At 42.7% G+C, this 22,515-nt stretch overlaps 1 protein-coding gene across 1 annotated transcript; it reads left to right on the top strand.

Moving 5' to 3' along the window:
* Positions 1-1,085: 1,085 nt before the first annotated feature.
* On the top strand, positions 1,086-22,255 carry npdc1b (neural proliferation, differentiation and control, 1b). The gene is made up of 9 exons (XM_085474327.1): positions 1,086-1,287; positions 9,323-9,487; positions 12,080-12,169; positions 12,260-12,454; positions 14,073-14,139; positions 15,133-15,214; positions 17,536-17,615; positions 17,719-17,818; positions 19,237-22,255. The coding sequence occupies exons 1-9, from the start codon at positions 1,218-1,220 to the stop codon at positions 19,306-19,308; spliced, it is 921 nt and encodes a 306-aa protein (XP_085330453.1). The 5' UTR covers positions 1,086-1,217; the 3' UTR covers positions 19,309-22,255.
* Positions 22,256-22,515: the final 260 nt, after the last annotated feature.

Genomic DNA, 22,515 nt, shown 5'->3' with positions numbered 1-22,515 from the left:
TAATAATAATAATAATAATAATAATAAAAATAATAATAATAATTAAAAAAATTAATAATAATAATAATAAAAAAATAATAATAATAATAATAATAATAAAATAATAATAAAAATAATAATAATAAAAATAATAATAATAATTAAAAAAATTAATAATAATAATAATAATAATAATAAAATAATAATAATAATAATAATAATATATAAACCAAGTGCAGAGGACACCTTATGGCACTAACTTCATGAACTCTTCGTGGAGATGATCCTCTGCGGTGTCCTGGCAGCCCCCCTGAGAGCAGCGAGAGTGGAGACTTGGTGTTGTGGGTGGAGTAAGATGACTCGAGCAGAGCGTGTGTTCAGTCCACGTCCCTCCTTTTGTACCCAGTGATGTGTTTCCACCCTTCCACATGTTTCTGGGATCAGTGTAGTAAAAATCAAAATAACCGTGTAGCACATGTTTCCGGTTTGTGCATTTCCTTGTTGCTTTCATTCCCACCGGATCTCCGGGTGTAAAGATTAAGTCGACTGTGTTTCCTCTATTTCTTTGTATTTGACGGAGATGTTTTAAGAAATTTGTTGAGTGGACATAATGCCCCACATGTCCAATCGCACATTGCTCGCCTGGTTACACCAGGTTAGCTACAGACCATACAAAGGAGTAGTAGGGCCACATTAAGAAAAAACAATATCATTTTGAGATAAAACTCGAAATTATTTAAAAGAAAAAAGATATAGTTACCATTTCAAGACAAACAGCTGGACCCTCTGAGTGACATCATGCTCCAGGCTCGGTTTAACAAGGATTTAAAGGATTTCTCTTTTTGCACACAAACATTGTGACGATGAGTATAAAAACATGTGATTCTGCATAAAGTGATATCGGACTTTAGACGCGTTTGATGTCAGCGGCAGGTGAAGGCCGTGCAGCGTGCTTGCGTCATAGCCTGGCGTCGTTCTGCCACAGCTGAGCCTCAGCAGCAGCAGCAGCAGGGACTGCTGTCCGGTAGGAGCAGGGCCGGAGGAAAATGCAGACATCCTGCGGAAAACACGCAGAGCAGCGTCCCGACGACACTCGCTGATCCTCGTGTCTTCGCCGTTTTTCGTTATTGCTTTGTCTTCTTGCGTCCCTCTCCTCTCTAAACACCGGAGGATGGGGGAATGATCAGTGCCGCCACCATCTCCCCGTCCTCCGCCTTCGTCTGGTGTCTGTGCCCAGGATGAGGGCTCGTCTGCTCGGACACACGGTGGTGTTCGTTGCCCTTTTGGCGCTGAGAAGCTGCCTGGCAGGTAAGGAGACGCATTTGGAGGCTTTATGAAACCGCGCGGGGCCTCCGGCACTGCGCACCATCACCCTGGGAACAGTTCTCATTGTGGAGGTGCTCTCTACAGAAATCCGTCTAAGGATGACATCTAATGGGCATATGTTAGCCCAGTGAATATATGAAGCCAGTTACTGTTTGCTCCATTCAGTGTGTATATTGCTGTGTATATTATGGGATTTCAGTCTAAAGTGATTTGATGTTGTCAGCCTGCAGGGACAAAGTGTTTATCCTAACGGGGATTGTCTGTTTTTACCTGCATATACTGATTTATTTGAAGATGACTCAGATGACACTGAGTCAGTAACAGCTGCCGTATGAAAAAGAAGTTAAAGGTGACGCTACAGCATAGCTTGTAATGGTTGCATCATGCTGGTCGTCACTGAGTCTTTCGTTTCCAGGGTTAAGATGTGCACATATGTTTGCTGGGCTGTAGTGCATGCATGCCAGCGCAGTGCAGACAGTGGGGGTGGTACTACAGTAGTTCTGGGGTATTCTCACCCTGTGATGTGTGGTGTTGTGTCAGGCTGGAAGAGCACAACTGCACAGATCCTATTAGGCAGCGAAGAGGAAGAATATGTTTTCCAGGTGTTGTTCCACATGCATTTGTTAGCAAATCTGTTATCTAAACAGAGTTTGTTTGCTGTGGCCTGGAGGTTCTCAGGAGCACATTCCTGATGTCACAGCTGAAGAGCTCCCTGTCACAGACGTCAGCGGCCACGTAGAGTCATGCTGATGACACAGGTCTGAAGTTCCAGTTCCTTTTATAGCTCATATCTATAGATCTGTGATGCTTTTAAAAACAATATACATCATTTTAAAAAACAGCTGTTTCTGTTTCCAGTGGTGGATTAACCCACATTTGGTGCTTTAGTTATTGTGTGTGGCAGAATGGGGGTACATACAGAACTGATCCATAACATATCACAGTCTGTGTGGTCAGTGAAAGAACATGCCGCTCAGTTCACCGTGGTAGCCCACTGTCTAATACTTCATGGACAACAATGGTTTTATGGGCATTAATGGCCATTTGTAAATTAGCGCTTGCTGGATGCACAAACAACCTGAACACCTAAAACGTGCCAGGGATCAGCTGGTGTTCTTATCATGTAGTATCTTTATTCAAACAAAGGTTCAAACGAGTGTTTGTCAGATGAACGAACTGTTAAGAATCTCGGTTCGTTCAGTTTAGACACGTCAGGCCCGTAGCGATGACTGTTGATGAGCTAAATCTAGACTCCTGTTCGGGGTGTTCGACCACAACCTGATTATGGACCGTGCTGTGTGATGGAGACCACAGCTGCTGTCTTATTTCTGTGCAATGTGCTTGGGTAACATATGGGCACTCTGCCTAATGAGTGGGCATTTAAAAAGTGATTTTTGAATAATTAAAGGTTTTCAAGTAAATGTTTAAGTCTCCGTAGCAGTTAATATTCCTAAAGAGGGATGTTTTTGCTGTACTGGAAATAAAAATGATAGAAATGTATTCATTTGCTTCTCATTGCCTGATTTATTTTAGCTTCGTTTTTGTTTGTTTGTTTTTTAGGTATAACGTGTAAATCCACTAGACTGTGTTATGTTTAGCAAACTGTAACAGTCAGAAAACAAAATGCGAACTACCTTTGCACAACTTTATAGAAAGTATGGCGATCCAATCTCATTCTACACATGGAGCTGTTAATGCTTAATTAGGTCAATGCCAGTTTGATGCAAGCTGTTATAGTTAAAGACTTACAGTAACGAGGAAATACACCAAGTATGCTGATCCCTCTAAAAAACCCTAAAATATTTTGGTGTGCTGTTTCTTTACTACCCATTTGAGATTTGTAAGATTTTTATCAGAAGAATTCTTATTATATTTCTGTTTTATTTGTAACACATCACATTTTATTATATGTGTTTATTTCTATGTGTGTGTGATTATTAAATGGCCGCATACTCACATACATATTTATGTAAATGAGGGAAGGTAGTCAGGACTAATCTGATTACACTACCAGAAGGAGAGATTGTAGACAGGAGTACAGCTACAAGGAATACAAAGAATTCCACAGGGAAATGGGAACCAACAGGCCAGGAAAGCCACAACACCAAACACCTGCACACGGTCACACAAGTCCTTAGGAACTGATACAGTGGGAAGAACCAGGATCAGACAGAGGCTCAGGCAAGTCCCGAGGAGTCAGCTGAATGCTAAAAACAATCTGCCTGTCGTCAGATACCCTTCATAACCAAGAGGCACCGTCATGGAAGGGCTGGTCCCTGCACAGCATGTCCCACGGGCAGACAGAAGAAGTTATACTGAGAAATCCTACCAGTGGCTGGACTGAAAGACAGCACAGAGGCACTAATCATGGCAGCACAAGCTCTGAGCACAAGATCCATAGAGGCTGGGGTCTATCACACCAGGCAAGACCCCAGGTGCAGGCTGTGTAAAGACGAGACAATCCAGCAGGGTGCATGGCATACATGGAGAGCCATAACATTACTGACTGGCATAGTAATACAGGAACATTTGTGCCGAGTATAGTCCTGGGATCAATTAGCCAGTGACTGACGAAGCCCCATGCCACCCTAAAATCATGGTTGTAAGTGTTAAGCTGACCATCTGTCTGTCCATCTGGCCTAGATACAGCAGGCTGCCCTGACTGGCCCACCAAGTTTATTATGGTAGGAAACAGTTGGTGCTGTTCTCTGATCCCTGTTGGTCTGCAGGTGCACATTAAAAAAATGGTAAATGGCCTGTATTTATATAGCGCTTTTCTAGTCCCTAAGGACCCCAAAGCGCTTTACACATCCACACATTCACACACTGGTGATGGCAGCTACATTGTAGCCACAGCCGCCCTGGGGCGCACTGACAGAGGCGAGGCTGCCGGACACTGGCGCCACCGGGCCCTCTGACCACCACCAGTAGGCAACGGGTGAAGTGTCTTGCCCAAGGACACAACGACCGAGACTGTCCAAGCCGGGGCTCGAACCGGCAACCTTCCGATTACAAGGCGAACTCCCAACTCTTGAATCAAGATCGTTTAAGTGTCTAAACGATCTTTGGGGACTCGGAATTCAGGAATAGAAACCAATATTATTGGCAAACAGATCTGAAGTTCCTTTGTCTTTTAAGGAAACACACTTAGTTATTTTCATCTACGGTGTGTGAAGGTTTGTGGATTCATCACTGACGTCTGAACCGCAGACAAATAGTCAACACAGTCAGAACTATGTGGGACATCCACTCTTCCATTAAGGCCCTTTCTGAAACAGTAAATGTATCAACAGAAGTCCCAGATGTGTCTCTCAGGTGCTATGTAATGTCTTTGCCAGATTGTTTTCCTACTTCTCTAGAATGTTACATTCAGATATAGTTCATCAGCTGCAGATAGCTGTTTAGGCTTGCCACTTTTTTTCCATCTATTTATCCAATGTCCTCAGAATACTTAAGCGACTCCATGCCAAGATCTGGCAAATGTTAAGCTAGTGGATATGGAATACCTGACTTTAAAGTGCAATTCTTTTTATTTATCCAGAGGACAGCAATGTAACATTTCGAGTGTTGTGTACATTCCCACCTCTGCAAAGGATGCACCACATGATCAGTAAGCACAAAAACACACATTTGGACAGTGTTCGCATCATTCTAGGAGAATGTAATCACTGGAACGTTTGAAAAAGCACGCCAAAACTGTTACAGTAACATCAGGAAGGCATGCACTGAACCAAGCCTTTGGTAAATCTGACCATGTGACATGTCTGCTAAGATCTGCCTACATCAGACAGCTAAAGGCTAGCCTAGTCACAGTGAGAGCTATTAATACCAGGACAGAAAGTGCACTGGTGCCACTGGTACTCATGTGCTGGCCTGCTGTACCTGGATAGCAATAGAACCTACGCTTTTCCTGGATTACAGTTCTGTCTTCAACACAATCAGACCAGGAAAGTTGGACTTTCTAACCTCCAGAGCAGAGGTGTTCAGGATGGGAGGCAGGGTCTCCTCTGAGCTCACCGTCAGTCTCAGCCCTAAACTCTTCACCCTGTGCGTCCATGACTGTGTTGCCACCTAGCTTGACACTGGCAGGATCGAGTATGCTGATGACACGAGCATCCTGGGCCTCATAAAGCTGCCGGAGGAGTCCAGTTACAGGCACGTCATCTAAAACATCACGGCCCAAACAGAGGAGAATGACCTCTTCAACATAGACAAAACATCTGAAATAAGCGTAAGATTTCAGGAAAAACGCAACTAACTAAAATAAAGAATAAACTGAACTCTGATCGTGGAAAATAACTGAAGTAAAACAAGTGCTTATGTGAAGAGGTGGTACAGGAGTGGACTGACACACGGCTGTGGGGGTCCCTGTGGTACCAACTCTATCATCAGAGATGGTTATCATCCAGGTCACAGCCTCCTCTGAACATCCAGCCTGAGCCGAGCAGAGTCTGATGATATGCACACAGCACGCTTCCATAACAGCTCCTTTCCTGCCACAGTATTCCTGATGGGAGAAACAAAATAAGGACAGACACACGCACAATCTAATTTAGTTGGTGCAATACACATTTCAACATGCAATACATCTCTAAATGACAAAGGTTTTCTCATACCACGGCGCTCTCTGAAACTACTTGACATGTTTTTTTTCTACCTATGTTTATCTGACCCTGACTCTCAGCTCTGCACAGTATTTTCTATGTACCCACATCTAGTGTATGTGTACAAATGACAAATAAAACACTTTATGTGTATCTTTAAAGGCTATTTGGGAATCATCTTGTTAATACAAAAATTAGTTTTACACATGTTAAACTGTGTGTGTAGACACAACAGCCCTTCATAGTTGGCTTTTTGATGCTTGAATAATTTATACGTCACCATTAACTCTGTTAACTGACTTAACACACACAAAAACTGTTTGTTCAGGTGCAAAGATTAGACTGAAACGGTTGAAAAAGCAGCCAGTGTCCACTGATGATGCCATAGCCCTGACACTACACACTGCCCTGTCACACCTGGAGAAGAGAGACACGTATGTGAGGATGCTGTTTGTAGATTACAGCTCAGCATTCAATACCATCGTTCCCTCGAAGCTGGACAGGAAACTGCAGGATCTAGGACTGAGCAGCTCCCTCTGCAGCTGGATCCTTAGCTTCCTGTCTGACAGACGCCAAGTGGTCAGACTGGGCAGCATCACCTCATCCCCCGTCACACTGAACACTGGTGCTCCACAGGGGTGTGTACTGAGCCCTCTCCTATACTCACTCTACACCTACGACTGCACAGCCACTAACAGCTCCAACATCATTGTGAAGTTTGCGGACGACACTACAGTGGTGGGTCTTATCACCAACGGTGATGAGACGGCTTACAGGGAGGAGGTCAGCGCCCTGACCCACTGGTGTCAAGACAACCATCTCACCCTCAACGTCGCAAAGACAAAGGAGTTGATAGTGGACTTCCGGAGGTGCAGAGAAGTACACACCCCCATCACCATCAACGGCGCTGCTGTGGAGAGAGTGAGCAGCTTCCGGTTCCTTGGCGTACACCTGGCTGAGGATCTTACGTGGTCAGTACACACAAACAAAACAGTGAAGAAGGCGCAGCAGCGCCTCTTCTTTCTCAGGAGACTGAAAAGATTCGGCATGAGCCCCCGCATCCTCAGGACCTTCTATCACTGTGCCATTGAGAGCATCCTCACTGGATGCATCACCACCTGGTATGGCAACAGCACCGCCTACAACTGCAAAGCTCTCCAGTGAGTAGTGCGGTGCTCTGAACGGATAATTGGAGGTGAGCTTCCCTCCCTCCAAGACATCTACAGGAAGCGGTGCCTGAGGAAAGCGGGGAGGATCATCAAGGACTCCAGTCACCCCAGCCATAAACTGTTCAGACTGCTTCCATCAGGAAGGAGGTTCTGCAGCATCCGGTCCCGTACCAGCAGACTGAGAGACAGCTTCTTCCACCAGGCCATCAGACTGATGAACACGTCATAGACACCTCAGCTTCACTACTGGAACTTCAACATTATGCACTCCACACTGTATATAAATGCCACTGTTTTGCACATATTCAACTCTGTATATTTTATATATTTTATTATTATTATTATTATTATTTTATTTTATTTTTTTACTATTTAATTTGTAAAAATGTGTATACACACACACACACACACACACACACACACACACACACACACACACGTAGGAAAATATTTAGTATACACATCCAGAAATGCATACACTATTATATATTGTACATATATTTATTAGTTTCAGGTTGGCCATTCTTGTATTTTGCTCGTTTGTGTTGTTGTGTTTGCACATCTCTGTTGCTTGTGGGGCTCGCACACAAGAATTTCACTCGCATGTGCTGTGCCAGTGTGCCTGCACATGTGATGTGACAATAAAAGTGATTTGATTTGATTTGATTTGATTTGATTAAAAACGACATTCCAAAGCCTGGAGAGCTGTTGCTTGGGCAGATGTTCCAAAGACAGGAAGTGCAGTGGTACAGACCAGAACATCTGGTTTAACAAGCTGTACCACCACATCTGTTGTATCTGTCTGCTTGTTCATTACACACCACTGTACAGTTGTGTACAATGTTGCTGTTTTTCCCCTAAACCTCTGATGAGAAAGCCTAATTTCTGCTATTGGACACCAAAGAAATGTCAACTTTCACAAATTATGCAAACATGCAAAGCACTTAGCTGTGTCTCAAATCAAAGACATTTCTTCTGGCTTTTTTAAACTACAAAACAAACAACTGGACAGTCTGGGCAATGAGCTATTTTATACATTTAGCTCTTACAGTTTAAGTCCAAAGAGTTGTGCTGGCAGACTTCCTTATTTGTCACAGCAGCTTTTTCTTCATCTCATAGAAAAACAGTTAAACATGTGACTTCTTTCACTGAAGATCAAAGTGGGCTGTATGTGGCCCACAGTGTAAAACGAGTCTGACACCACTGGCTTAAAGCTCCCTTAAAACTTATCAGGCTAATTGTTAGTTGGAAGGAATACACAAAGAGATGAAAGGGCTTCATTAAGACTTTGCTCAGTACTTTATATTTTTATAAATATTTAGAAAATTAGCACCAAACTGAAGAGAATATCTTGTTTGATATATTTGTCCCTTAAAGACTTTTTCAAAAATATTATTAAAATGCTACAAACAGTGCTTAGCCTCGCACATAGAATATCTCAGAGTACTTTAGCCCGGCTCGTTCAGCTCCTGTGTGGGTTTGTGATGCATAAAGAAAAAAAGTTAGCAGCTTGTTTCCTGATCTGACAGAAACTTGTTCATTTGCAAACAGACGTGTAGTTTCTGTAGAAGTCTGTCAGGAAAAGACACGTTTTTGGGCTCATTTGCTAATTTCATTTTCTGTTGAACACGATGAGATGAGCGTTTTGTAAGGTCCTCATTAGCATTCAGAAGTGTATAAAACATGCTTCAGGACGGTCCTGCTTAATCACCTGTTTGACAAGTTGGTACCATTGAGGGTCCAGTGTCACTTTGTTGGTTTCACTTACGGATCTCTGCTTGTCTGAGGAGACTTTCTGTCTTTTTTTGTTTTTACACTCAGTGTAATGTAGCACGGCTCAGTTACCGTCACAAGTCTGTCAGAGTAGCTGTTCTCTGTTTCCACTAAGTGAATATTTGTTAGAAATTCAAGCTGCTGGAGAAGAATATCATGTGTTTTTATGCCTCCATACTGGTGCTAACCAACAGAGGAGGCGTCACTCTGTTGGCATGTTAACACATGTCTAAGATCTAAAACATACATAATGAATTGTGTGCTGTTGTAATGATTCTGTCACTAATGGCCTGAGAGAGGATTTCACTGTAAATCCAGGGAGCAAAATGTGACCACTGAGATGCTGAAATAAAAACGTAATTAAAGTAAAATAAAAATTCTAAGTGTAAAATGAAAATAGAAACGTGAGACGTCTTCACTTCAGAGTATTTTGAAAAATAGTGCTGTGCTGTGTCGTATGTTCATGTACAGGTTCTCCTCTGTGCCCTCGGAGTTTAGAATGTGCCCTGGCAGGAAGACACTTCTGCCGGCCTGGCAGCTCCCACTGTGGGCCTTGTCTGCGCCCCCTGGTGGAAAACTCCCGTGGACGCTGCGTGGTCAAGAGGAGACATGCTCCTCACACTCATTCTGTTAAAGGTAGGTGCTCCTACCTCATATTACTCACTCTTTTCACAGGATGACCAGAATGTTCTGTATTCACGCAATTAGATTCTGTATTCCAACTTTTAGTGCATATTAGTTCCTGCAGAACATGCATTAACTTTTTGTACAAGATCTTCCAACAGGTAACCTGAGATATAGTAAATATGTGAGAAGTCATGGGAGTCATGTTTGACCAGGACATGTCCTTCAATGCACATATTAAACAAATATGTAAGACTGCGTTCTTCCATTTGTGCAACATCTCTAAAGTTAGAAATATCCTGTCTCAGAGTGACACTGAAAAACTAGTTCAAGCATTTATTACTTCCAGGCTGGACGACTGTAATTCATTATTATCAGGATGTCCTAAAAACTCCCTGAAAAGCCTTCAGCTGATCCAAAATGCTGCAGCAAGAGTCCTGACAGGGACTAGAAAGAGAGAGCAGATTTCTCCTGTATTGGCTTCCTGTTAAATCCAGGATTCAAAATCCTGCTCCTCACATACAAGGTCTTAAATAATCAGGCCCCATCTTATCTTAATGACCTTGTAGTACCATATCACCCTATTAGAGCACTTCGCTCTCGCTCTGCAGGCCTACTTGTTGTTCCTAGAGTATTTAAAAGTAGAATGGGAGGCAGAGCCTTCAGTTTTCAGGCCCCTCTTCTGTGGAACCAGCTTCCAGTTTGGATTCAGGAGACAGACACTATCTCTACTTTCAAGATTAGGCTTCAAACTTTCCTTTTTGCTAAAGCATATAGTTAGGGCTGGACCAGGTGACCCTGAATCCTCCCTTAGTTATGCTGCAATAGATGCACTGGGTGTTTCTTCTTCACTCACTGTGTGTTAGTAGACCTCATACAATTCTGAAGAATTTCTCAGGTTTTGAACATTGAAACCAGTTTTTCCAGTAACAAAGTATTAAATCTTCAGTTCCTAATTGGTGGTGTGACTGGTGCACTGATGGTGATAGAGGGAATCTGAGTGTCTGTAACATCCATCATAATGGAGCTGCTAACTAAACGAGAGTTTGAGTGGTGTGCTGAGGAAGAGGAGATGAAATCCCTGAGAGTGGGATGATGACCAAACACTGCACAGACCAAAGTCACTCAGACTGTGTGTAGACGTGCAGGTTCTTTCACTCACTGCTGGACTGAGCCTGGCAGTTTCTGGGTTGAAAGTTGAAGTCCGTATTATAAGTGTGGTGTCAGTGACCAGAGAGTGAGGTGAAAAACAATGTAACAAAGATGGGTCATTAACATTTGTTCCATAAATACTAGTACTACATACATGCATATATTGATTAAAGAAGTATTATTAATCTAACTTCTGGATCTGTTATATTGTTGCAAGTTGTGACGTTTGTCTCTCTGTTCATTAATATGGCCACACCTCTTTGGTAGAGTTGGAGAAGTGAGTGCGTACAGACGGTTTGGACAAATGAAGCTCCGCACTGGAAACACAACGACTGCCTGCAAACAACTCATTTAACCGATTAACAATTTCCTTAGAAGCAGTTCCACATGTTCCATGTTGTCATGTTTCAACTAACTCGTTGTTGCTGGATGTTCACTGTGTGTGTGTGTGTGTGTGTGATGAAACATACTTCATAATGAGGGTGATGCCTCCCAGGAAAATGGCCCAGAAGACCCAGAGCATCTGCAGCCCTCCAACAGTACTGAAGACTCAAAGCCATACATCTCCATGACAACTGCGTGACCACTCCAGCAGAAGGAGGGAGGCCTCAGACTCAGTGAGCCCTCATGGTCAAAGGGCAAGAGCCCTAGAGAACCAGAGGTCAGCTCTCCTGGAGCACTGGCATGTCTCTCACACGGCACACATACAAACATACCGAAGATGCAGGAGCCCATTGCTCCTCCCACTCGTCACTGTTGGGAGTGATATGTTGGGTGCATGTGTTGGTGTATATGAGTGTAGGAGGTGCAAAGGCAGCTTATAACTGCAAACAACAGTGCTATTAAAACTGTGAAGCTGTTCACCCTGTGTACATCAGCACAACTCTGGTCATACCACCTACTCCATACTGTGCTTGGATGTATAAGTAGGAGACAACACGGAGCAGTAGCTGATGATTTTGTGGTATGGGGTAAATATCCATACCACAAAACTCACACACATACACACCCCAAGTCCAGCACCCTGATCCATGAGAGGCCGATCCATGTGCAGTCTGTGTAAAGATGCACTCCCAGGGTGGTCGAGAATGGCCGACCTATCATCCTATTCCAGATACAGACAGACAAAATGACAGTGGTGGTAGACAAACAGAAGAAGACGGCCGTACTGATCGATGCAGCGATACTGAATGACAGCAACATCAGGAAGAAGGAACAGGAGAAGCTGGAGATGTACCAAGGGCTCAGAGAAGAGCTGGAGAAGATGTGGGTGAAGGTAACTGGTCCCAGTGGTAATTGGAGTACTTGGTACAGTGACCCCCAATCAGAGATCTCTGTCCAGAAGAGCGCAGTCCTAGGAACAGCTAAGATACTGCTCGGTGGTGGACCTGAGCTTTAGTAAACAAATGTTTAGATGAAGATGGTAAGAATCCTGGTGTTGTGTTCCTCCAGATAAAGTGAGCCCATACCCTGAGCTCGATGAGGAGATTGACTTTCTCTCTGCAATCATCAGGGAACAGAGACCCGAGTCCTACAGCTCAGGTATTACACTCTTCTTCTTATCCATATTTGCTATGTGACAAAATTCCCTAATGAAGTAATAAATCCACACTCTTTACTTTCTGGTATTAGCCCCATCCTCCCAGGAGATCACATCCAAGCAGTTTGAAGAGCATGGCTACACTCACAGAGCATCTTCTGTGGAACAGCCTCCTACTCAGAGTGTCCTGCTAACTAGCATCGCTTCACCCACCCCTAGAAACCACACTGCCGCTCTGAGCAGTCCCATCATCCTCCGCTACCCTCCTGACGACCATGTCTTCATCAGTAAGTCTTTCTGTCCTTGAGTTAGGACCCAGCTTAATTTCAAGAGAGCTATAGAGTCGTTTTGAATAATAGAACAGAAGACGTCACCTTACAGAGGCCGCTGTGAGGATTCAACTTAAACTACTTTTCACCACATGTGTGAAAAAAGTAATTGTGCAGTAAAATGGATAAAGCCGACGCCTCCTCCTGATCTCGCTGTATTTCAGTCTACCAACATTGTCCTGAGTGCTGTGGTGTGTACTTAACACACACACACACACACACTACAGGAGGTACCGTTTAATTAAACGAAATCGAGTTTGGGTTTATGTGCTGCTGCAAGAGGCCATGGTGTAAATCAGCGTCCCCAACCCCCGTTCCATGGACTGGTACCGGTCCGTGAGTCGTTTGGTACCGGGCTGGCAGAGCTGAGGCTCAGCAGGACGTTACTCTCAATGTTGTTGGCGCATTTCAGGAGGACGCTGCTGATACAGTTACACAATCACACGTTTATTATTATATTTACAAAACACCACAGTTTTTGTCTTGGTTGTTGTCATTTTGTTGTGTTTCTCTGCGACACCTTAAAGGTGTCCATGAAAATATTGTCTGACATTAAACCGTCCGTGGAGCAAAAACAGTTGTGACTGCTGGTGTAAAAGTCTTAATCCAGTTGGACCATCATCATCCAGTAGAGCTCCAGAGAAATAGTTCTTGTCCCCTCCTCAAACTGACTTCCCTCTAGAATCGTGTGTAGCAGAAATGTACACCCGCATTAAAACCACAATCTTCACACATAACTTTTTAAATAAATCACTTTATCAACATGAGACCTCATCAAAATGATCAAATATGCAATCGTTTTCAGGATTTTAATCATTTAAGTGCCAATTTAGATTTGAATTATAAGTTATTCATTAAAAAACACATGAAAAAAACCTAATTATTTCCCATGTACTGAGCATTAAAGGGATGGGCCACATATTTGGATATGTCAAATATTAGCAACACAGCTCTTTGATTGCATTAGTATCGGTGTCAGATTTTAATTTTTGCACCCTCTGGACACCAAAAATGGACACGCACAGTATTTGCAATAAAATCTTCAAACAAGTGCACGCGTCATTGGTACCAACAGACATAATCATGTGACAAAAATACGTAAAACCAGAGGGGATGATGAGAATTCCCCAAAAGAGATGCTGACTTGGATTTGCTATGGTCGGTGTGGGAGGCACATGCACTCAAGCACACATGATCAACAATTCAGCCTCCAGCCAAGTTCATGGGTTGTCAAATACACAGTTGTTATCATGGCATGTGTATCGAGTCAAACGAAATCTAAGCCCCGCCTACTTTAAAATCTTGGGACTGAACCTGAGTTTAATGCAGGACACGACAGAACTCAGACGTTGCTGTGATTAGTTCTGCCACACTGCATTACTGTTATCAATGTTGTTGTCTGTGCTGCTGCACGAAACAGGCCTGACTCACTCACATCTATTTATTTTCAGCTGCTGTCCTTTCAGCTCTTCCCTCATTTCTCCAAGCTTTCACTAAAGGATCATGTCTTACTCTGATGTCTGCAGACCAGCAAACACTTCTATCATTCATGCTGTCTGTTGGTTTCTCCTCTCAGTCATGAGCAGCGTCGTCATTGTGGCAGGTTCCCTGGCACTGCTGGTAGCGTTGGCTTGCTGGGTCAGGTAAGCTTATTATTTTCTCTCTAAGGTGCTGCATAAACCAAAAGGTCCCCACTATCCCTCTCAGGAGTGGACAGGATGGCCTGCAGTTGCACTGTAGACGTATCCATCATCATTATAGTCATTCTGTTAGAGATGCTAAATTGATTGGAACCATTTGATTTACAGTATTTCCATGTAATTTATTGTTTTTCTTATAAATCTTAAAAAGAGATGACAAAGAAACAGAGCTGTTCAATGTGCTCAGAGAGAGAACAGGAAACTGTACGGACAAAAGTATTTGCCAAACGTCTTAATCTTTAAACTCAAGTGTTTTCCTTCCCTTTAGATTCAGACACCGACTGAGCCCTCCAGGCTTACACACACACTTCCTTAACCCAGTGTTTTTGGGTTTTTAGCTGTAAACTTTGCCCCACTCTGAGATCCTAAGCACTCTAGAAGAGGCAGTCACATAGAAGCACACATTTTTATATTTTTCTGAATTGACTTTCCCTCACTAGTCTACCCATCCCTGCCAGTTCCAGGTTTCCCGGGAGTACGTTGTTGGAAACTGTGGACAGTCTTCCTTTCATTACACCACTACAGGATGGAGGTTTTTATGGTCTGAGAGTCATTTGGGTGACACACTACACATACTTATCACTGAGACGTGTTCTGTGAAGATTGATGGAGAAAAAAAATCTATTTTTAAATGAATCTGAAAGATAACAAAATATTGAAACAGACAGTTTTCAGACCTGCGATGTACTCTGTGGTTTCTTAAGTCTTCTTCGTGGCTTGTTTGCATGTAAGTCACAGAGAGCTGAGCTGTTCCAACCATACTGGGAACAACAGAGTCAAGAGCTGCCTCTTGTTGTGAAATTCATGAGATAATGTGTTTTGAACGTTAACTGTCATTGTTAATGTGTTATAATACAACTTATCAGCTCTTTTCAGTCAGCTCCAAATGTTTCACTATGTGTGTTTTGTTGTGTTTATTTTGTTTTATTGTTACAGGTTTCAGAAATATGTTCATATCAATCAGAAAGTGGACTACCCTTCATCTGGACTGATGAGTGCTCAGGCATTCGAGAATTTGGTGAGGAAACGATGTGACTAAATGTTTAGGAGAAAACACACTGAAAATACTTTTCAGTGTCTTTATTTGTCTCAGATCACCACTGCCTTCAATGCTGAGCGATGCAAGGATCTAAACTCTACCACCAATGCTCCACATGCAGTTCATAATCTGAGTGCTGTTTAGTGAGCATAAATGTACACAATGTAAACCCGAAACGCCTTAAACAAAAATCTTAACCTGATGAACTGTATAGAAACAGGAAACACAGGATCTGAGATATTTGGCCCTTCAGTTTCCACCTGCTGCTCACAGGAGCCTCGTCAGAAACGGCCCCGGTGAAAGAATTGTTCGCCAGAAGCAGCTCTTAACCCTTCAAAGTCCGACATCGAAGTAATCGCTGGAAAATTCAATTTTTGGAAAATGTTGTAATTATTTGAAGTTTATATTTTTATCATATTTGCTACATCAGACTTTTTTTTGCAATGTATCACATTTATTCTAAAAGAAATCCAGCAAACTGATGATGTAGAAGCCTCGAAAACTCAAATATATTGCACTTGGCTTTAATGATTTAAATAAGGGAGAAAACAGTAAGGTACCAGTAACTACATAAAAACTAGGCTGAAAATCAGTGAATTCTAAAATGACGACTCTCAATGTAACACTTGTGGTTTAAGTCATCACCAGTGTGTGAGAGATACTGAGATCAGGAGAGGCACCTTCTGTGGGCATCTGTAAAAAGTCATGATGGAGGCTCTGGGAGGGATTGGGGAAAACTGATGGAATTATGAATTCAGAAAAGTACCATCAGATTTGTTCACTGTTAAAGAGACTCCCTGGTGGATGTCTGCCTTTGGTTCTTATTCCTGGAAGCTGCTGTGCTCTGCTGTAGGTCCACTTGCCCTTCTTCTTCTTCTTCTTCCTCCTTTCCTTCTAAGATTGTTCAGTCTCGAGTCTGCCATCGTATTGTTGCTCCCTGGTAGTTGACAGTACACACACCGAGTGGATCTTGGAGTACAGACGATCCCAGTGCATTCTTCTTTGGCAAATCTCTCAAGCTCCTCTAGATTCGGTACTCTCCTGCTATGGATCGTGATCTTCATTTAATCCCACAGATGTTCAGTGTGATTAAAGTAAAATCTTTGTGCAGGCCAGTCAGGAATGTCCACTTGTTTCTTCTTCCGTTTTGGATTGTGTAGGAAGACAAAGTCATGATCCAGACCCATTTTTTGCTGATGAATGATAAAGGTGTTCTTTAAAAATCTTTATAAATATATGCTTCTTTCTTCACGATTCCTTCTACCTTGACAATATTCCAGTTCCAGCAGAGTATCTGACAGCTAGGATGGTGTAGGTGTTGATTTCCAGGTTATGTTCTTCCCATTCAGCTGACTCTTCAGGAGTCTGACCCTCTGCAGGTATTTGGTGGTTAGAGGGTTTCCTAGCGGCCTCTTCGTGGTTTCCATTTGCCTGAGTAGCCGTCCTCAATGTCTATATGTTGCTTTCTGGTAGTTCGATCCCCTCAGTTCTGTCTACCTTTCCTCTCTTTGTTACCATCCGACTATAATACTCTAGTTCGAATGACATTCCCACGTCATTGTTGTACATTCTAGTGGTGTGATCAGTGAGTCGATGTCTGGTTCACTCCTGCCATACAGCTTGATGTCATCCATGTACAGGAGGTGGTTAACAACTGCTCCATTCTGTAGTCGGTACCCATAGGCAGTCTTGTTAATGATCTGGCTGAGGCCCATACAGAACAGTAGTGGGAGATTTACCAAGCCCCCTGAGCTTGGTAAATCTTGTGCTATTGGCTAAAGCTTGGTGTTGTACGCCACATTCCTAACGAATTCCTGATGAAGATTCTTAAGGTTCTGTTCTTTCTGCAGTTGTAGGCATTCCAGGATCCATGTTTGGGGCACTGAGGGGATTACTTGTAGTCAACCCATAGTTAAGGTTTGGTCCCTCTGGTGTTTCTGCCAGTTCCTTCCTGGCACCCACTCATGTATTGAGCCATGTGCCTGTTAATCTTAGCCGCTATGATGGAGCTTCCATGTGGTGCTGAGCCAAGTTATGGCCAGTAGTTGGACGGGACTGGTTCCTTCTGAGGGTCCTTGGAATCAGGACTGTCCTGCCTTCAGTTATTGTAGGTGTGTCTCATCCATGGACACTCTGGAGTGCAGTTAGCTTCTATAGCCGGTAGGCGTGAATCATGTCAGCGTCTGGTTGCTGTCCAACTCTTCGGGCTTGAGACTCTTTCTTGCATGTCCACTACTGTGATGGTTACTTGTTCAGGAAGGAACCTTCTCATCTCCCCTCTACCCCTTGTTTACTTCCAGCTTGGGGACAAGAAGCTGGCCCACAGTGCCCAAATGTACCACTACCAGCACCAGAAGCAACAGATGCTCTCCCTGAGAAAGTGAGTCACCCTCCCTGCACAGACATGTTCATCCTACCTTGGCATGTGTATCTCTATCCTGTCTCGCTGTTATCCTTGCTGAATATTTGTGTGTTCTCCGCAGACACAGGGTTGAGCCTAAAGTTCCTGACTCTGCAGCCTCAACAGATGAGGAGAATGAGGATGGAGATTTCACCGTGTATGAGTGTCCTGGACTTGCACCAGTGAGTAAACGCTGCATTCTTATCTCCACATTCAGTAAAAGTTCAACTGTGTCCACTGTGTCATTGTGATGGTGTAATGCTGAGTCAGTGGAATCCATCAACAAGAAATAAGGATAACATTAAGGCATAATGTGGGTACAGATACAGCCACTGAACCGACAGGACAGTTGTGAGTGTGTGACAGATTCCTGACTGATTACAGCTGATGTTTGGCGGTAACGATATTCCCCGCCTGTGATGTGAACGATGCAACCACGAGTAGTAACGCCGCTAAACAGCATTTAGGAAAACTGTTGGTGTGTATCCAAAAGCAGTGTGATGGTGCATCCATTTACACGCTGGCTGCACTGTATATTTATATCTTTTAAATTGGTTCAGGGATTCAGTAAACTCTGACACAACCGGCAGTTCTCACCATTTACACTTTCCCAGTAAGTTATCAGTCACAGTGGAAACGATCACAGTCATATCTGCTTATTTAAGTCGTCTGCCGCTAATCTTAGTGCATCGCTTTTGTGATGTTAAGACTCTGGTTCAAAAATGTTGTGCTGTGAAAGGGACGCTCCGAATCCAGGTGCATGTCCTGCAAATAAGTGTCCAACCTGCAGTATTTAACTAGTTAGCTAGTTAGGCAGCTGTGGGTGTAAAAACTCCATGTGCTGACAGGTAAGAGAGAATTAGAAGTTATTAGCGTTCAACCTGGTCCTAATGAGCGACTGTGCAAACAGCACCCACAGCCAACACTTTGAGATATGAACATGGGAGATTATTTACAGCTGATACTGATTTTATACATTTTCTGTATCATTTCCTGGGATTGTGCAATCAAACCACCACCATCATCATCATCATCATTGTCATACCCGTCAACCTGAATTTAAGGAATAAATCACACAAAAGTTATGGGAAACTACAGGAACTGTCTGAATAATGACAATGAATAAATAAACCCTTTAATAAGTATTTTAAAAATTATTATGTAGATTATGTCATTTTTATGTAGCTGTCTTAACAGTAGTTTTACTAATAATGTATGGATTGCATAATACACAGCGTGTAATCCAGAAGAAGGTTCATTCAGCACTCACTGTGGCCGGGTTTGTATTGTCTCCAACGCTGTTTCTGTGTGAAGAGCAGGAAGGTTTCTCAGAGATTCTCTATGCAACACTCGACCCTTTCAGCTGCTCTTTCAATCTTTCTGAACTCTGCAGAGTCAGAACAAAGACTTAGAGTCATGAGACGGAAAAGATGGAACACAAAACAAAAAATAAGAGCAAAGTAAGCGCAAAGATATATGAGAAGCATAAGCAAACTAAGGAATAAACTGATGACATTAAACAATAACTGAACTTCCCAGGGCCAAGACAGGAAGTGTGTTAATCTAAGATCTTCCCCTCTGTCTCTTTCTTCTCCTTCAGACGGGGGAAATGGAGGTGAAGAACCCATTGTTTGATGACTCCACCCTCTACCTGCAGAGATTCCACAAATGAACCTGGACACAGAGACGTTTCATGCTCTAAAAGCAGCACCTGTATGTACAAATATTTACACGTCAGTTTAATTGTTCCAGTGCGCAGATCGGACACATACCCTAAACAGCCAAACTACATTTGGTTTTTCCCGTTTTGTTTACATATTTCTTTACTGTTTATTACACACATATGCAACCATACGTGCTCAGCATTTATGAGCTCACTGATAGAACAGGCTTTGCTTTTATTTCAGCATTTTTAAATGGATGTAATGTTGATATGAACACAACTCAGCTCAGCGACTTCTCTTGTGTGTTATGTACACATTGTTTTTCAGTTGATTTCCGTCTTGCTGACACCATGTCTACATGCATCTGCATTCTTACAGTTCATCCAAGAAATTTAAATATTAGACAAAGATAACACAAGTAAATTAAATGTATAACTGAAGGTGTTTGTGATTAAGAGGGGAAAAATCCAAACCTGCACAGCCCTGTGTGATGAAGCGAGTGGGAATGTGGACTGACGAGACAAAGGTTGAACTTTCTGGAAGGTGTGTGTCCCATTGCATCTGGTGTAAAAGTAACACAGCATTTCAGAAATGGGACATCATAGCAGCAGTGATATATGGTGCTGCTGGTGTGACAGTCTGGGCTGTTTTGCTGTCTCAGGACCAGAAGACTTGCTGTGGTAAATGCAAACATGAATTCTGCCAACGACCAAAACATCCTGAAGGAGAATGTCCGACTATCTGTTTGTGACCTCGAGCTGAAGCACATTTGGGTTCTGCAGCAGGACAATGATCCAAAACACACCAGCAGGTCCTCCTCTGAATGGGTTAAGAAACACAAAATGAAGACTTTGGAGTGGCCGAGTCAAAGTCAAGACCTGAATCTGGTTGAGATACTGTGGCATGACCTAAAAAGGTGGTTCATCCTCGGAAGCTGTTCTGTGTGACTGAATTACAAGAATTGTGCAAAGAGGAGTGAGACACAACTCCCCGACAGAACTGCAGAAGACTGCCAGTTATCACAAACTTCGGATTGCAGCGGCTTAACCAGTTGCGCGCACACACACACACACACACACACACACACACACACACACACACACACACACACACACACGTATAATTTGAAAATTCTGTATGAACTCAGATGGTCTTGTGTATTTGGTCTACAGCTGACATTGTGTTTTCATGGTTTTGTGAGCTGTAACTAGTGGCTGATATGTACAGGAGCTATCTTACCTCTCAGTCAGTCAGTGTGGCAGGACGTCCTGAGTACTGTGTCAAATGCACATCTGTTATTCGATTTCTTAATGTGAATTTGTATTTGTTGGGAAAAGACAATGTCATGTATAACACGTTAAACTTGATGCATTCGACTTTTGTACCCATTGTGACGAAAGCAGCGAGGAGCCACACCTTCACGTTCTACATCCCCGCCCAGTTTTACTTTGAAGAGGTCTCGACCTGCTGAGGCGTCAACAAAAATATGAGAAAAAAGGAAAATTACATGTAGCTGTGGACACGTCGCCATAAAAGAAACTTAAAATCAAAGAATCCGAACAAAAGAAACGACTGAGAATATTTTAAAAACGGCGCCGGCCACAGTCCCCAGAAATATACAACTTAAAGCGTCGCAGAAACAGCGTTCCCTTTATGCACAGTGTGCGATTGCAGCCTTTTCCAACATTGAACTGATTCCAAAGCTTTTAAATTTACTCCCTGGGAGATGGGGACATTTTGAAATGTATTCTAGAGAAAGCAGAACATGTGTTGGCACACACTGGATCAGGTTTTCTTTCCTTTGTCAAATCTATGTTTGTGCATTTTACTTTGTCCTGCATAATAATCACTCAAAGAACATGAAGTTTGATTTATGATTTTATTTAAATATTATGGATTGAATATTACACTCACTGTTACGATATTTCCATCGATGCATAAATGCAAACGTGCAACAAATCCTCCCTTTATGATCGTTCAAACTGTTTACCTGCACTGTACAGAGTGTTTCTGTCATTCATCATCATGTAAAGGCCATCCATATAATTCAGCTGCCCGTGTTCTTTTACATTACACTGCATTAGTTTTATCCAATAACCTGCCTACTGAAGGTACAGTATGCAGTCCATGTAGTGGGCTCTGCCTAATAAAGCGCACCGTTATAATCAATGCAGAAATCTCCTTTTCTTTGCAGACTTCATAACGGTCTCTGTCACTAACAGCAGAAACTCTGGATTTTTATGTTGACTGGGCGTTCTCTGCTTTTCCTGTACTAGAGCTGTTCGTCTGACCTGGTTAGGACTTAATATGCACAGCTGCCTTTCTATATATGCTCATATCGCCCCACATAGCTCATAGATATTCTTCATACATGTAGAATGAGTGTCCAGCTGCAAACAGTGAAACAGTCCAGGAAACCTGGATGTAACCGCGTCTCTCAGGAAAGCCGCTGTCTGCGGCTCTTTCTTCATCCTGCTGCCGTCCTCCTCAGCCTGTCAGCACTTCCATACTGGAGGAACACATTAATCTGCACTGGAGCTGCTCATGTTCGAGTGTCCACGTCCAAACTCACATATGTACCAGGGAATATTAACACGGAAGCCCTTTACTATGTTAAACAGACTGTTGAATCCAAACCTCTTAAGCTTGTGCAGCAAAATGAGTCGTTGGATGAGGAATTACAAGAAGAGATGTAATTCTCATGTTGTTTGTCTTTGTAAAGACGTTCTGCAGCTCTGCTTGACCAGTGCTGAGCAAAAGCCCAGCTGGTTGTCTTTATTTGCTCCTTCTTTCTGTGTACAACAAGTCATTCTCTACATGAGCTACATGTGAGACTGTTTGAAGGCTAAGTGTTATGATTCTGTACATTTAGGACAACTTCATTACTTCATGTTTAGCATGCTTGTGGATATACCAGAGCTGAAAGAAATAAATATTTATATAATCGCTGTCTGAGTAGTTGTAAAGTGTTTGTTTTTCTTTCTTTGTTGGTTTTTTTGCATCATCTTAATCCAATATTTCATAGGTTAGCAAATATTTCTGTCCAATCTTAATTCAAGGAGGAATGTTTCTCTGGTATGAAACTGAACCCTGCTGTTTCACAAACCTGTACATATGCAGTAAACATGCACTGCATCGACATCAGCACTGTGACAACTATATATTATCTTTTTGTTTTTGTTAATAAAACATTGTATAAAAGTTTAAATATGATG

This window comes from Copadichromis virginalis, linkage group LG12 (assembly GCF_057382275.1).
Source record: "Copadichromis virginalis isolate Kocher_CV1m ecotype Utaka linkage group LG12, C_Virginalis_male_GT1.1, whole genome shotgun sequence".
NCBI lineage: Eukaryota > Metazoa > Chordata > Actinopteri > Cichliformes > Cichlidae > Copadichromis > Copadichromis virginalis.
This window is presented reverse-complemented; position numbering and strand designations above follow the sequence as displayed.